Source organism: Aphis gossypii, chromosome 2, assembly GCF_020184175.1.
Source record: "Aphis gossypii isolate Hap1 chromosome 2, ASM2018417v2, whole genome shotgun sequence".
NCBI classification, from domain to species: Eukaryota; Metazoa; Arthropoda; class Insecta; order Hemiptera; family Aphididae; genus Aphis; species Aphis gossypii.
The window spans coordinates 82744991-82762668 of NC_065531.1; the positions used below are offsets into that span (position 1 = coordinate 82744991).

At 31.3% G+C, this 17678-nt stretch overlaps 2 protein-coding genes across 3 annotated transcripts in view; one reads left to right on the forward strand and one right to left on the reverse strand.

Moving 5' to 3' along the window:
- The window catches only part of LOC114119409 (estrogen receptor-like), a 101484-nt gene that overhangs the window by 53420 nt on the left and 30386 nt on the right, over nucleotides 1-17678 (reverse strand). The window lies entirely within an intron of this gene.
- Nucleotides 2444-5268, forward strand: LOC126550387 (uncharacterized). 2 transcript variants are annotated; one of them, XM_050201820.1, is made up of 10 exons: nucleotides 2446-2854; nucleotides 2966-3151; nucleotides 3230-3382; nucleotides 3450-3599; nucleotides 3663-3728; nucleotides 3816-3914; nucleotides 4021-4077; nucleotides 4517-4761; nucleotides 4825-5002; nucleotides 5064-5268. In XM_050201820.1, exons 1-10 carry the CDS (start codon nucleotides 2620-2622, stop codon nucleotides 5219-5221), a joined length of 1527 nt encoding a protein of 508 aa, XP_050057777.1. In that variant the 5' UTR covers nucleotides 2446-2619; the 3' UTR covers nucleotides 5222-5268. The 2 variants fall into 2 exon arrangements, with proteins under 2 accessions (XP_050057778.1, XP_050057777.1); XM_050201821.1 differs by lacking the exon at nucleotides 3450-3599 and having other exon boundaries at nucleotides 2444-2854.

A 17678-nucleotide genomic window follows, 5' to 3' on the forward strand; every position in this document is an offset into this window, starting at 1 on the left:
ATCTACCTTAACCATTTTAATATTTTTAACAATTGGGTAATACCTACCAAACGAATAATAATAAAAAAAATATTTTCATCAATTTTGTTATATTTTTCTTCCAAGTTATGAATAATACCTATTTAATATTGAAATAGGTCTTAGCAAAAATAGAAATTGTTGTTTGAAAATGTATGTAAATAATTAGAATTTTTTTTTTTAAATTTTTATTGGATGGTTGCAGCTGTTATAGGTCGTAGGTATGCAATAAATAACTGTGCTTCATAAATCAGGTAAAAATTATATTCATTAGCTAGCTAAGAAGAATAAGAAAATGTCTACATATAATAGAGTAAAAAAACATCGTCAATTGAAACGTTCCGCTGTTGAAGAATCAGTAGTATCAAGTAATGAATCAGACATTGTTGAACCATATCCAAATATGCCAATAGAAAATCCAGATTCGTCGACATGTGTATTTTTTAAAGACGATGTTGATGATCACTTGACCGATTCCTCTTTTGAGAATACTAACCAATCACCAAATTATGACGAATGTCCTATGTCTTCTCTGTCATTAGAAGAATCATCTAACTCAGATGAAGCCTCTTGTCAAGGAGGTGACAGTCAAAATATCAATGCTACAGTCACTACTTTCCGTGACAGATTGCAAGGTTGGGCTGTGAAGTTTAGAAATAACCTTACAGTTGAAGCAATAGATGGATTATTAGAGGTGTTACGGACTGATCATTTTTATAGTTTACCAAAATCATCAGTTGGTTTATTAAAAACAAAATCAAATGAAAACATTAAGATTATGATTAGTTCAAAGAACACTAACTGCTCTTATGTGTACTTTGGTGTTGAAGAAAGTTTGAAAGAAATAATAACTGATGAATATCTAGATGACAGTATACGTTTATTGTTTAACGTGGATGGTTTGCCATTGTTTAATAATTCAAATGAACAGTTCTGGCCTATTTTGGGTCTTATCATACATAGTGAATACGAATCAAAACCATTCATTGTATCTGTTTACAGTGGTGATGCTAAACCAAAAAGTGTAAATGAGTTTTTTGAAGATTTTGTTGAGGAAATTAAAATTTTAGTTCAGAATGGAGTGACGATTGAAAATCGTATATTCAAAGTAGACATTATTGGATTTACGTGTGATACACCTGCAAGATCGTTTCTTAAGCAGTGTAAAGGTCATGGAGGCTTTTATGCTTGCGAGCGGTGTGAAATTAAAGGCAAGACTAAAAACAAAAGAAGAGTATATCCCAGTGTAAATTCTAAACGACGCACTAAAAAAAGTTTTATTAAACAACGACAAGCTGAACACCATCTGGGAGAAAGATCACCTTTATTAAGTATACCACACTTTGACCCTGTCAAATCAGTATTCTTAGATTCGATGCATTTGCTATACTTGGGAGTAATGAAATGGATATTACATAAACTGCTCGGGACAAAAAGAGTTGATCGTAGATGCAAAATTTCTCGTCCAAAAAAAATTCTTTTAAATTCTACCTTAAAAATATTTACTAAATTTGTGCCTAAAGAGTTTCAAAGAAAAAAGTTTGAATTAGATGCGCTTAGTAACTGGAAGGCAACACAGTTTCGTTTCTTTTTGCATTACTGTGGTGCTTTGGTGCTACGTAAATGCCTTTCTAAAAATATGTATCATCATTTTCTACTATTAGTAGTTGCGTGTAGAATACTTTGTGATCCTGAACTATGCACTACCAAAGTCAACTATGCAAGAGAATTATTGAAGAAGTTTTTTGAGCTTCTTCCTTCGTGTTATGGAACAGATTCACAAGTGATGAATAATCACAACCTAATTCACTTGGCAGACGATGTGGAACACTCAAAAATTAATTTATCTGAAATTTCAGCATTTCCGTTTGAAAATTGTCTCGGTAAAATCAAACGACAGATTGTTGGAAAAAATAATCCTTTGGCTCAGTTGATAAGAAGAATGTCTGAACAGAAAATGTGTCCACTAACAGCTAAGAAGAATGCTATACATAAAAAAAATTATCTTACTGTTAACCCTGACATTTTACATACAAATAAGAACAATGTTAAAAGTGTTATTTTAAATGGAGTTAAATTAAGTAATTGTAGACCTAATAATGTTGTTTTACTCAAGTCAGGTGAAATTTTTAATATATTTAGAATAAAAAAAAAACGGGAAAGTATTTGTTTGTATGGGTTTACATTCAGTACGATCTCTGATGTTTTCAAATATCCATGTAATTCATCAGAAGTTGGGATCATGAAATTGGGTAAATTATCGAGAAGGAAAAAAATTATTCCTTTAGAAAATGTACACAAAAAATGTGTCTTTTTTGAAAATGGCCATAGCAGTTTTGTAGTTACTTTTCTTCATAGTTCATAAACATTACTTTTACAACAATTATTTTTGTTACTTGCTATAAATTACTACTTATTCTATTAAAAATTAGTGTTAAGTCAATAATGTTTTACAATATATATTAATACCTTATATTGTTAAATATTTGTTTATTTTTTTGTTCTTTAATTAAATTTTTGTATTATATAAATGTTAAATTTACGTTTTCAGTTTTATAATTTTTAATTGATCTGACAAATTGTCAAAAAATTATTAAAAATATGGATTATAAGGAAGATGTAACACATTTCATAATTAAATTTATGGAAAACAACAAATATGGCAAAGCAAATATTGACCTAGTACCAATATCGTGGACCTATTATGTGGAAGGCAAATTGTATTGCAAATATCCGACAAAAAAAGATTACCATAAAATAGATAAAATGAGCAAAGTTTCATCTATTTATGGGCCTTTGTGGAAAGGTTATGAAGTGAATGTGATTAAAGAAGTTCGTGAGTATTAAATTTTGATTTTAATTTTAGATTCTGAACGGAGTTGTATCAATGTATAATATAAGCACATATTTTCTCATTAATAGTTTTATCTCCAATATGGTATTTTAGGAAATTACGATCAGGGTCTTAGAAGAATGAACAGGGCATTCTCAGACACATTAGTTCACAGCAGCAATGTCGATGATCAATATAGCAGTCAAGAAGAAGACGACCCTATTAATCTAAGTGGAGTTGAGCTAAAAAATTATCTAAAAGATATACCTCCTTTTAATGCTGCAGAAGAAAAAATAAATGGTAATTGGCCTTCATGTATAAACATAAATAAAGAATAATTGTACTGAATTTATACTTCAAAACCCATGTCTAAAATAGATAACGGTAGTGTGCAGTCTGGGATGTCAACATCATTCGATTCATTTTCAAAAAAAACCAAGCAAAAAAAACCTAAGAACAAGTCCTTGAGTAGCATTGCTTTTTCTAGTAAAAATGACGATGCCATAGTTGTAGAGGACAGTGATATAAATGGTAATTAATTTTATTTATAATATAATAACCTAATGAATTTATAGTTAAATAATTATATTTAAAATAGATGATGATGTGCAGTCTGAGATGTCAACATCATCCGATTCATTTTCAATGACTTCCAAGCAAAAAAACCCTAAGAACAAGTCCTTGAGAAGCATTGCTTTTTCTGGTGTAAAAAATGTTGCCACAGTTGCAGGACAAAAAAAAAGAAAAGGTAATTAATTTAAATTGTATATCACTTAATGAATTGATAATTCAATAATTACATTTAAAATAGATGATGATGTGCAGTCTGAGATGTCAACATCATCCGATTCATTTTCAATGGAGAGTGATATAAACGGTAATTTATTTTAATTATGGGCAAATCTTTTGAATATGTGCGATTTCTTTGGATATCAATATTTTTGAATTTATGTCTATCTAACAGATAATGATAGTAAGATACAGTTCAATCTTGCTCAGTCATCTCAAAAGTCTAAAACCAAAAAGAAATCTATGCCAATTACCAAACCAAATCACAATAAACGTAAGATTTTTAACTTAAAATGTTTCAACATAACAAAACTATCACCTTATATCATTTTCTTACAGTTATAATTATAATTTTGTTTATAATGTTTTTAAAAATGTAGCTTTAAACATTAAAAAGAAGAAACAGTGCCCAACATGTGGTTGTACATGTGCAACAGGTATATTTTCAGTCAAGTTTTTAAGGCATTCTTATAAAATAGATATTAAATATTCTTAGTTTCAACTATGGATATTCTAAGACTTTCCTAAAAAGTATACGATAACTGCTACATGTATTTTAAAATTCTATCATGCTTAAATAGTTTAAATAAAAATTAGAATGATATTACATACAGTGCTTGAATTAGGTCAAAGTACCTCATATTTTTTAAAAATATGTTAGCATACTACTTTTAATTATATTTTAAATAATAAGATTAAGTATCATTGCATGCGTATGGTCATTATTTTTTCACTTTAATATCTCTTCAATTTTTTACAATACCAAGCACATTATAATATTACTTTATAAGTATACTTTTTAGTGATTATCTACAAAAAAAAAATTATTTGTTATGCCACTTACCAATTTCACCTAATGTATTTTTTTTAAATTAGGTATGCCACCTTCAGAAACTTATGTTTCAAGAGCAAATTTAGAATCAGTCAAAAGAAGCTTAGAATATAAAATCACAGAAGAGGCCAAACAAACAAGGCACTTATTTGCATCCCACAATAATATAGGAGATATTAACAAAATCATGCTGGAAGAAAACTTAGATGACATGCCCAAATTAAACTTAGAAGATTTCCAACAATTCGATAATGAATTAAAAACTAATTTGGAGTTAGTTAAAAAGCTGGTAAAATTATTACTAAAACTGCACAGTTTTATTTGATTTGTAAATCTATTTTTTATTTTTTAGAAATGTTTTATGTTGATCTCCATTAAAAGTGGAGATAAATTATCTGAAAGTTTAAAAGCAGTTATTCCAAGAATAATTTCGAAGGAAGTACAATTATTATATAGTGCTTTTGGAAGAGAAACAAATGGAAGCAAGAAATTGAACTTTTCTGGGACACAATCATACAAATATTTATTAGGTATACAATATTGTTCATATTTTGTATTTCATTTTTTCAATTGATTTATTTTTAATTTCAGAAACCATTACTACCAAAGACCCTAATTTAAAATTAAAGGATATTTCAAGCCAACTAAGCCGTTGGTTTTCGGGTGCTAAAGATCGTGAGGGTGGGAAGAAAGATAGGATTTTTAAGAAAATGAAACACAGCCTTAGTAGAGAAGATAAAAGTGATTAAAATATATTAATTGTATTTTAAAAAGGTGTTGTTTAATAAAGATTATGAAAAAACAAAATTGAATTATACTTTATAAATTATTTATATCCTAGAAACACTAAAGATTGATCTCTAAGAACATTTTATTTTTTGAACTAGGCATAAACATGCTAAGTTATATATTAATTTGGAAATTGTATTCAACTTTTTTATAGTTACCTACTTACCTACTATATATTCTACCCATTTTATAACATATTTTTTTATAATTATACATACATAGGAATAGATATTAATATATTTATCATTGTTACATTGCATGTTGACACAATACATAAACTGACAATTATAGATCACTAAAAATATATTATAAAATATTTATATAAGTTGTATTATTAAGGGCATGCCAGCACAGAACCAGCAATGGTAGACCAGTCACCAGTACAGAATATCTTGGTACTGTACCAGTAATATTACTTGTTCTGCACCAATAATGTTATTCAGTAATGGTCTAAATCTGCCTGCCAGTAATATGCCAGCATTAGCCAGTACTGGCACAATGATTTACCAGTTGCTAGTCAGTACTATTCCGGTACTAAAAGTCAGTACTGAATACTGTTATCATCCCAGACATATGCCAGTACTGCTAGCCAGTAATATGCCAGCATTAACCAGTACTGGCGCAAAGATTCGCCAGTTGCTAGTCAGTACTATTCCGGTACTAAATGTCGGTACTGGTCCAGCACTGAAAGTCAGTACTGATATTCAGTACTGAATACCGTTATCATCCCAGACATACACCAGCACTGGGCCGACACTGACTGCCAGTAATGTGCCAGTATTAGTCAGTAGTGGCGCAATGTTGCGCCCGTTGTCGATTTCCGATTGGGAAGTTACCACGTTTTTATTTGGCTCATATGTTATAAATGTGTGAGTGCGTGTGTGTGTACGTACGTGTGTATCGGGAACGTATTATAATGCTCGAGATGTCACGACCGGGCGATATTAATGGGAATATCTGTTAGAAACCCTCCTGGAAAATATTTGTCAGGACTGTGGGGGTGGGGAAGGAGAGGAAAATAAGAAAGAATGATGAAAAAAACTGGACCCATTAGAACTCACGAAAATATACACACACACACACACGCAATTGTATAATTTTTTCCACTCTTTCTCGATATACACACTAACACACAAACACACACGCGTATTATTGTATATATAATATAGTGTTGGCGTTGATTCTTTATTTTTTTTTTAATAATATACATACATATATAATAAACCAGTTTGCGCGCGACACGCGGTCCGTTTTCCCTTCGTTAGTGTAAGACATTTTCGTGCAAGACCGTGAAAAAAAATAAATACCGTTTTTCGACGTAATACACATAACATTATTATGGTACATAAACAATATAAATAAGTAATTTAATGTGTATTGTGCGCGCGTATCGGCTATTATATGTTCAAAGTTATAAACAATGAATATTATATAAAAAGTGTTTTTTCGAGCGTCTTCGGCTATGACCTCGTGAAAATTCACCACTTTTTGTGCATATCGATGAACGCGTTGTTTTTACAATATTATAATGCTCCACAGTGACCTAACATAAGTGCGCGCCGTACATTGCAGCGTGAAGTCGTGCACCCATCCTATCGCGGACCATCCTATATCACGTATACGCGTTTGTATACGGTGGCGTAGACATTGCAAAATAAATAATTTGTCGAAATTCTGTGTCAAACAATATAATTAGGCATTATTATTAAACTCAATAAGTATATTGTGTACAATACGATATGTGATTTCCCAATGGTATAGAAGGACATGCGCGGTTCTATCTCATTTTTAAATCACGTGAGACGGTCAAAAAAATTCAATAATGTATAAGCATATACCTATTAGATATTGTATTTGTACACGCGCGTGTATTATGCAAATTTTAATAGGTAAACACTGATCTCAAAGACGGCTGAGATATTCTTTTTAATACATTACAAACTTACGAAACAACATTCAGAATCATGCGTGTATATTATATTGTATATGTTATAAGTACCTATATGTATATTATGAACTACGCGGTAATCGCTTTTTTATCTCTTAAAACGTTGTTCTCGGAATTATTACTACTACCATACGTAATATTAATAATGAGTACCTATGCTGCAGAAGAAGATTTACTTTTTAGAATAGAAAAGACTATTGCGTTGACCTGTGTTCGTGTTTGTTTTGCACGTATAATATTTTTTTTAATATTAACAAAAATTCGATCAACGCGCGTAAGCTATAATATCGTATTATAATCATACGTTTAATGTTTAAAAACGATTTAGTTGATGTATATTATTATTATTACGCATATATGCACAAGGAAATCAAAACGGTTTTATTTAATAAAACGTGATCAAGACGTTAAGAACGCTGTAAATGAAGTTAAATGTCACAACATTGAAAGTTTTGACTACGAGATGATAGTAGTCCCAATTTTCATTTCCAGTTGTTGTATTTTGTATACTAATAAAACATTAAGTTATCATTGACTTTAAACATATTTGTGGGAACGCTTCTTTGCATTTACATAAATAGCGTTTTGTAGAATACTACTTCACGAGAAATAGATACTGCGTGTACGATGCGGTAATAATAATAACATTCATCGGAAATAGCCTGTCAGGAGTGAAATTATTAATAATTATTTACGGTTAAATTTAAGTAGAAGATTTGAAAAAAAAATCGTACAGCAATAAAACGATTATTATTTTTAATTCAGTGTTTCGGTTGTCCAGAGACAAAAACCACTCAAGTCTGATCATGAGTATATCTATTATAGGTATATCACTATTAAACTATATGTATGCAGTAAAGTGTAAAACGTGCATATTTTTAATTAAAATTTAATTGATTAATGTTTTTTTTTTAATTATTTTATTTTTTCAGATGAACGTACTCACAATCAATCCTTACAGTTTTTGTTTTCAATCGGATTTTCAAACTACGGTATTTTTGGTTATGTATTATCTCATTCAATAGTTCGACCGTATAGTCTAATGATTAGACTCTAATTGATAATTTTAATTATACAATGCGATTCAATTAAAATATTTATACATATCATTTCGAAAAATTTTAATTTTTTTTTTTTACATAATTTTATGATAAAACAATTTTTTTTAAAATAAATGATGATACATTTTCAAAATATTCTGGTGTTTTGGAATTATTTATAGACAACTGCATTTTTCGATTTTTCTAAGTATTTTTTTTTTTTTTGAAATGTCAATATAATAATTTTGCGAATTTCTAAAAAAAATTGAAAATTGAATGTAAGGTTTTTCAACATTTTGCTTTTTTTAAGACTATTTATAATAGGTATTTGCATTTGAAATATTAGGTTTTTTTTATGAATATCGATAAGATTTTTAGTTAAGTCAAAATACTTGAAAATGGGCTACAAAGTTCTTCATGAGTTTGTCAATGAGTGGTTCAAAAATTATAAGAATACATAATCACTTTTTTTATTAGCTTATAGCCAGTTGAAGTTGAAATGTCGAGAAAATCATGAATATTTGCAAATTATTTCGTAGTTAAAAATGTATAAAAAGTTTTATATACATAGCTAAGAATTGAAAATTTAACACAAGAATTTCTATAAGTTTGGCTTATAATATATAATTATACAAAAGAAGTTGAGCGTTGGCCAATTAAAAAAAATTTATCTGAAGTTCAAATTTTTACGAAATAAAAAATTCACGAGTAACATAACGATTTACTATCGAATAATTTAAAATTGTTGTTATAGTTAAAAATTCTAGTCATAAAAACTTGAAACATACACCAATAGTTTAAATTACCATTTTCTGTACATGATTTAATTTTGGGATATTCAGGTCATTTAGGTAGTCATTAAAACATAAACCACCTTTTTTACTATTCACTGGAAAATATATTCTAAGCTGACAAATCATCTCCGTTCAGAATCGTTTTTCGTATATAATAATACCTATCATTGCATTCAAATGTAACACTTAACCTACTCAATGTTCACTTGACCACCCCTTTTTTTGTTTTTTACTAATACCTACATGGTTGCTATTTTAAGTTATAGAAAAAAATTTATAGGTAAGTTAGAGGTGACATATGGTTTGCTCGAGTAAAAATCAAAAAAATTTTTGGACAGATTTTGTTTCTGAGGTTTTGCTTGTTATATATTTTGTATAATATATTACCAATATTTCTGTATATTAATAAATCGAAACTAAGCATAATTAAAATTTAAGCACTTCATTAACGCTGCATAGTTTTGTATACAGTGATCACTGATCACTGCTGAAGAACCAACTCTTGCCCGCTGCTATTCTTATATAATATTATAGCTTAACCTAGTTTTATATTTCGCTACATAATTGTTTTTAGTCTACTTAAACTTACTGACTAAGACTTAATGATAATATTGTTGTCACATATTATGTTACATAAATGTTTTATTAACCTAGTTCTTAATTCCAATAATGTTTGTGTAGAAACCTACTGATAGTAACATTATTATGTGTACCGGTGTACCCCGACTTCGTGTTAACACTTGTAATTTATACATATTATGTATTATATAATATTATGCCTAATACCATAATAATATAATCTATTACATTATATAACCGTGTAAGTCCGAGTTAACTAATAGAATGGGAGTTAGGTCTTATGTATTGAAGAAAAATAACAAAACAGAAACAAAAATATGACGACGACGATGACGACGTTGTTGACAGTACGATATTGTTTCGGAAGATTGTGTAATCTGAGGCGTCTACAACAGATAGGTAACTCTGAAGCTGGGCTCGACGAACACACGGACGACCGTTTCGGCGACGCTCAAGACTCGGTCATTAATAATAAGTAATAACATTATTATAAAATGTATGTTATCGTCGCAACAACGACGACGTCGATCTCGATGGGATGTAATGTATAATCGTATACACGGGCGGGCGCGCGTAAATTACACTTAACAGCGGTAGACCGTCGTTTTGATTATTTTCCGTTGCACGGGTTGGGTGTGCGAAAACGAAAGACGAAATGAAAAAAAAAAAACTCGCGGTTTAACGGTGAATTATTGTTGTTTATCGCGCGCGCGACAGCGAGGCCCGACGGAAATATACGATAATAATAAAAGCAAATTACAATGTTATTATATATTATTATATTATATTATATTATTATTATACGTGTACAGGCACCTCTATATTGTGTATTGTCGTGCAGGCGGCGTTCATTCATCCGAGGGGATATACGCGATAGATTCCCGTGGCGCGAGCAGACTAATCGAAGAACGCGCCGTCGATATAATAATAATAATAATAATATATTTATCTGTATATATATAACAATAATATAAGTTGTATAGGTAGGTAGATACGTAGGTTGGTATATATCGGTTCGTATATATATATATATTTATAATATAGGTATACCTATGCTGGTGCTTAAACCGTACGAGCGGTCGCGCGCGCGAAAACAATAATATTGCGTTATATTATGCGCTCTCCTAGACGGCGGCGTACACCGGTGTGGTGCGCTCCCGTGGCGGAGGTTTCACTCGGCGTGACGCCGGCGACCGAGTTGTGTTATATTTATACACGCGCACGCATAATAATAATAATAATATCGTAGAAATCGACGACGTTTCGGGATCAACGAGAAATATTATAATACAACAATATAATAATAATATAATGCACACCTCTGCGCCACGCCGCGCCGGTGCCGATTTGTACAACAGTAACGACGACGACGACGACGACGATGATTTGGGTCATAAATTATATAGTGTATCTATATATGCCTAATATAATATTATATTGTTTCGACGGGAATAGTTTCGAAATTATTTGTCAATCGACAATCGTCGACATGACCACATATCGTCTGAGCCACATTTAGAGGCGACGAAGGTATGTGTATATAGGTAGGTACTAATAATGATATGTAAAGACGTTTAAACACATTTTTTAGTATTTAACATTTACATGGTATAATACATGACGTACAACTCAACGGAAGTGGTCGGAAATGTGGTCTACATAACACAAATATTCGTGTGATTCTGTGATGGTGTGATCTATTATCACGTATTGATGTGTACAATGTTTTTATAGTTTGCTTAAAGTATTATTGCTATTTTAAAATATGAAAAGAACAAAAATCAAGATAAATATACTAAGTAAATCACAAATTTTAATTTATCGATTAGGAAATATTAACAATATGTAATATGTTGGATGATTACTGTTTTTGAGTTTCGAGTACTTATTATTTTGTTTTAAAATGTTTTTATTTTTATTATTGTGATTTAATATAACAAAAGCTCATTCATGCTCTTTGACCCGGAGATAACTTATAGTAAATATTACTAAATCGTGATGTGTTTTATAGAGTGTAAATTGCATATTTGACAAATCTTTTTTTGGTAGTTCACGTTGGACTACCATATACAAGTACATACGTATATTATGTATTCAGAAGAAAAAATAGATTAAAAATATATTATAACAATATGTAATTTGTTCATAAAAATTTAGGTCTTTCTCGCCGTGTACGGGAGGTAACTACGAAGATGCCTATGTGTGGATGCGCGGAAATGTCGTCACGATTGTTAAACTATTATAATATAGTTATCTGCAAGTATCAGAAACCCTTCATTATACAATAAATGATAAATCATCCAAAAAAAAACCGAAATGCTGCGGAGACTGTGCTCGAAAAACTCTCACGCACGTCCGATTGTTGTATGTTTGTATAATATTATGATACGGTGTTATCGATCGAGTCCGTCTAAATTAAAACCGTCGTCGCCCCGAAGCAGGGAAATACGATGCGAAATCGGATAATACCTAAGCACGTACATTTTAATTACGTCGAAATTATTATGTCGTGAACCGGATGGTTATGTGTATAATAACAATATCAATATATATATATAATATATACATAATATTATGTGTATCTGCATAGAAACAGAGAATATTGGGATCGAATTGCAATGCTTGCGGACTCGTCTGCCGCGTGTGTCCTACTGTTTTGCTGAACACACGTTTTTCGTGTTCCTCGACCACGCGCGGTACATAATATATATAAGTGTGTATGTATGTGTGTATACGTTTGTTCAATGTTTCCCAGAAGTCGTTTGATTTTTTTTTTACGTTTTATTTATATTTCCCTACACGATAACATCTAAATCATATAATTAAAACCGTTCATCGACAGGAAAAAAAAATACATAAAATTGTTTTTCTTACTTTTAGTACATTCATTACTATATGTTATAAATTCGTATTTTTTATAGTCGTGTAGCAGTGAATAAAAGGGTTTTTTTTCATTTTTTTACAATCACAAACGTCAGATCAAAACAAACGTATAATTTCATAGTGATATAGCGAAAATAATATTGCGTTATAAGTAGGTAACCGAATAATATTATTATAAACGAGTGTATTATACATAATGCTTAACAGTTAACAGTATAACTATATTCTACATAATAATATCTATAATATTTAACGTAAATGTTTTTAGGTAAAAAAGTCAATAATTTAACAATAAGTGACCATGATTATTCTCGACAACTACGCATCAAGACAAAACTTTGGTTGAATCAGTTTTCTTAACGATCGTTGCAGTATATTATATTGAACTGAACCACGTCGGAAAACTTCAGTATTGGGATATTATGACTTTATTATAGGTAGGTACAGCACTATATTTACAGAGTTTACCTATCACACTGTTTACTGCCACGAACGAACGAAAAAAATTGTACCATAAAACGTGCTCTTACACGTACATTTGTTCAATTGATATGAACTGTAATACCTTAACGCGTGGTTGTATAAAGTTAAGAGGTAGGTACCTACCTTTAATAATAATAATGATAATACTTTAAAACCTTAAGGTGTGTAATGTTATTACAGGGATATAGCTTTATTATTTTATTATTGATGTGGTGTGTATAAACTATAAAAGTGTAATATTTAGTCGGCTTTTTGGGTGGTCCGAAAGTATCGATCAAAGGGTTAGATTAAATAGATTGCAATCGAATAAGTGCTCAATATTTTTTCCTTATTCAAGCTGCAGTAGGCCTGCAGCACTCAGAGAAGAACTCGATTTAATATATAATTCGAAAATTGTCTGATCTATTTGTATCGGACGTGTCTATACATACCTATATTATAATTACTAAAACTCGAATAATTAACGACATAGGTATCAAAATATATACAGACAGGATTAGTAATATATTAAAATCCGATACATACTCGATCGAGACGAATTCAAAAAAAAGACATTAACAATTATCATTTTCCATTTTCGAAGGACTGTACACGTCTGATCGAGATAACTCAACATTTAAATCTCGTTCACGTTTTTTTTTTAAACACTTCCCCGAGTATCCAATCATATCTATACCTATATATTGCCGCTCGCCAGCTATCGTAATAACAACGAATTTCGATTTTATACACTCACACACGCGCGGTATGTTTGCTTTCCATTAACGTGCACTGTAATCTGTAATAACACGCTGTCGGATTCGTTTGAAAACAGTCTCTCCAGTTCGCCCTTAAATAATAAAAACGAACGCATAAATTATTATAATAACTATGAATTAATCGAAACGCACGCGCACGAGCGCACGCACACACACACACCGCTGGGACACTCGTCGTTCGTCCATTCCACTACGCCTCCGTCGTCGTATATCAATCTAATTAGCCTAAGTACTCTGGTTTGGTGCCGACGCGCGCGCTAGCAAGTCCAAACTCGCATATATATGTATATATATATATGTATGTATTGTAGACGACTTGGCTGTCTTGTACATTATTATTATTATTATTATATGGCGTTGTTATTGTTGGTCCGTCGATCGCGTCGTCTGTCTTGGGCATTTTCGTCTGTGGCGTACCGCCGTCGATATACGAATAATATTATTATTATACACACTAGTCGATCATGAATGACAATCCTATTAACCTTTCACACCTACAACACTTATCTTCCGAACGGGGACGCCGTATCTTATGCGTTATATGTATATATTTTTGATTGATTAATCGACCGCCGACGTATCATAATACCATATAGACAAAACGTACATATAATATAGTCCCGACCATATTATTATTGTACACAATGTATGATGGCGTTTAATACCGGCGGGCCGTGGTCTTTTGCAGCGCATGCGCGGCTTACATTTTATTATTATTTTTTTTTTTTCAGGAAAGGGTGGGTAATAAATGTATGAGGAAAAAATCATCAGATAAAAATTGAGATGTTGGCGTGTACAGTGTGCGACGTTTTCCGTACTTACAGGAATGACGAAACACGCGTACTGCAGCAGCAAACACCGAGACGCGTCCGCTCGATCGTCGCCGACCGGTTACGACTTATACGTGGCATATAATAATAATAATAATGCATAAGACGTGACCGGGTAAAAGCGACTTAGACGACATAGACGACGACGGTGACGACCGTCGCGAGAGACCTGCGGCAAGAAGACGGGCCCATTGTTATTGTTTTTCGAAATATATAAATCAAAGCATGAACCGATAACGGATATGTGCGCCGAATGGTAAACAGCGTATTTTGTAACAGATCACGCCTGGGCTAAGGCATCCGGCAACGTGTCGGACATCGTTGATACGTTCCGCGTACGTATATGCTCTATACATATATACCTGTATAATACTTATATCGTATTATATTATATAGGTACTTACGCATTGCAAAGACAATGACCACGACGAAAATAATAGGTATGTGTATATACATATTATTATTATATTATATCGATAGAAACCATTATTCGGTGTGTCAATGCTCGCCTATTGTACTTATAGGTATATACGAAGATAAATTTATATTATTATAATAATAAGGGTGAACTGCAGGACGTAGTGATTGCTACTTGATCGATAACGAGTGAAAATCGGTCAAAAATGCGTTATTATTGATTATGTCGACATAGCGGAACATTTCTGAAACGTAGTAATGAAATCGCATTACATTTTATAAGAAATATTATTTTACAACGTTGGGAGCATCAGAAATCGTTTTGCCACGAATATTATGCGAAATGAATGTAATTATGATTTATACCTGCGTATTATGATCAGTTAGTGCAGTAAATAGTTGATCCCACCCTTATTCTATAGTAAATCGCATGATATGTAAATGTATATACACACATTTTAGTTAAACATTTATTGCTCGTTAAAATATTTATTTATTTCAATGATAAAATAATATAGCTCATACGAGTCGTACGACGCCTGTAGCTCACTGTATTTTCAATTCAAAATTCAGAACTTTTCTTCCATTGCGGCGAATACTCTTTTGAATTCGTTTAGTTTTATTAGTCGCATACTATATATACGCGGTTAGGTATCGAAGAAATAACCATCCCCATCAGTTCCCCGTAAAAAGTGTTTGGCAACAGATCCTAATCCATTTTATTCTTTTGTGTCATTGTGCAGCTTATTTCTTCATTTTGGAATGACAGTAGTTAATTTTTTAACAAATACGATTCTTTGTCGGCTGATGCGTGTGCGCGCGCGTACACATTATTCAAAAAATATTATACATTCGGTTTGGACGTAAACGTTCCATTATACATAATCCGGTATATAGTACCTATCTTTATACTTATACGTATAGATTTATAATAATAACGTATTACGCGCGTTGTTTCAGACAACATTAAGATCACGGAATCGAAACGCTCCGAGTGATTAAATTATAATAAATATATTCAATAAGTATACAACAGCATGTCTTAATAATAATTTGGCTTTTATTCTATTTGATAATCTAATGGATTTTTTTTTTATTTTAGTTCTGAAGAATCTTCTCGCTAAACTCGTTTACAAAGTGACATAAATTTAATCGGGCTGTCCGTGTACGCACAAATACACACGCACATACACGCGCTCACAAAACTCAGAAAATTAATTTTGTCATTGTGCGTGTACGCGCGGGGAAGAAGGGGAAAAAGACGTGTATACGAGATTTCAATTTATTTTCGCGGAGTCGACAATGAATTATAATTTAAAAAAAACATTTCGAATAAAAAAAAACTTCAACAAAAAGCTGATCTGTGTAGCTAACCGCCGCCGATTAACATGAAATCGTCCAGTCGGCAATAACATGAACCGATTTATTTTGCTCGAATTTTTTCTAACGAAATTCGTTTTCTCACGAATATACGTGATAATATATTATATATATATATATTTATATGTACATATGATTATATACCATATAATGTAATAATATAATTGCCACGCGTGTTTGACAAAACGTGTGCGTATCGATATAATAATATTTTCAACCATGCCTCGTTCGAATCTGGTTGTAATATTATACACCATAATAATATGTGTAAAAAATAAATCATATTTCTAAATATGGGTATAATACTATAACGACTGAAATATAGGAGTGCTCTGGAGTGCTACGTATATATATTAATTCATATCAACTTAAACGACAGCGCATGGCTAGTGGTGGCAATAGATAGAAGACGAAGGGGATGTATCACTTACATTACTTTATTTTTATTTTATTATTTATACTTTATAGTAACGTATTTAATATCTAGGTATGCATTTTGTAAATAATAATCAATTATTTTATATAAGCTGATAAAACTATTAACATTTTTTGACATGGCGCGGTAGAAATCGTAAACTACTGAAATGGTTTATTGAAAATGAGGAAATTATATAGTTTAGAATTATTATTAACTGTAAAATATTTTATTGTTATTTTAAACTGTTTAAAAAAATTTGTTTTTGTTTTTCATTGTGACGTCTTGTGTTAGTGTTACTTACATCGTAGGTACATACAATTTCTACAATATTACCAACTATGACTTTTATTATTTAACAATATTAATATTGAGTAACTTTTTTAGTTACCTAACAATTTTAGTCGATATATAATTCATTTTATATTCTTTGTAATCGCGTTTTCGATGATCAAAAGAGATGCTAAAAAATCAATTTCGACTTTCCTCATTCTCCTCACGATGAAATCATTTATGACTTACACGGGACATATAGCAACAAATAAGCAGAAAACGTTTTTCCTCGCGTGTTCGGTTATACTTAAATATATAACGCGATGACGAGTATAACATAATAGACCTGGAGAGTCGCGGTCCATCTTCTCATATATTGTTTTATACCTACGCAAACGCGTTAAGTCAACCGATCACGTATGTGTATAATATGAAATATACAACTATACACACTTATATATAGGTATTTAATTGGCTCAAATCGATCAGACGGTGGTGGGCCAAACGGTAAGCGCGCGGTACACTGAAACACATATACACCTGCAGTGTAGAACACAATATTATGTATATACGTATATAATGTGTGTATAATAAGCGCGTATGCATGTACGTATGTG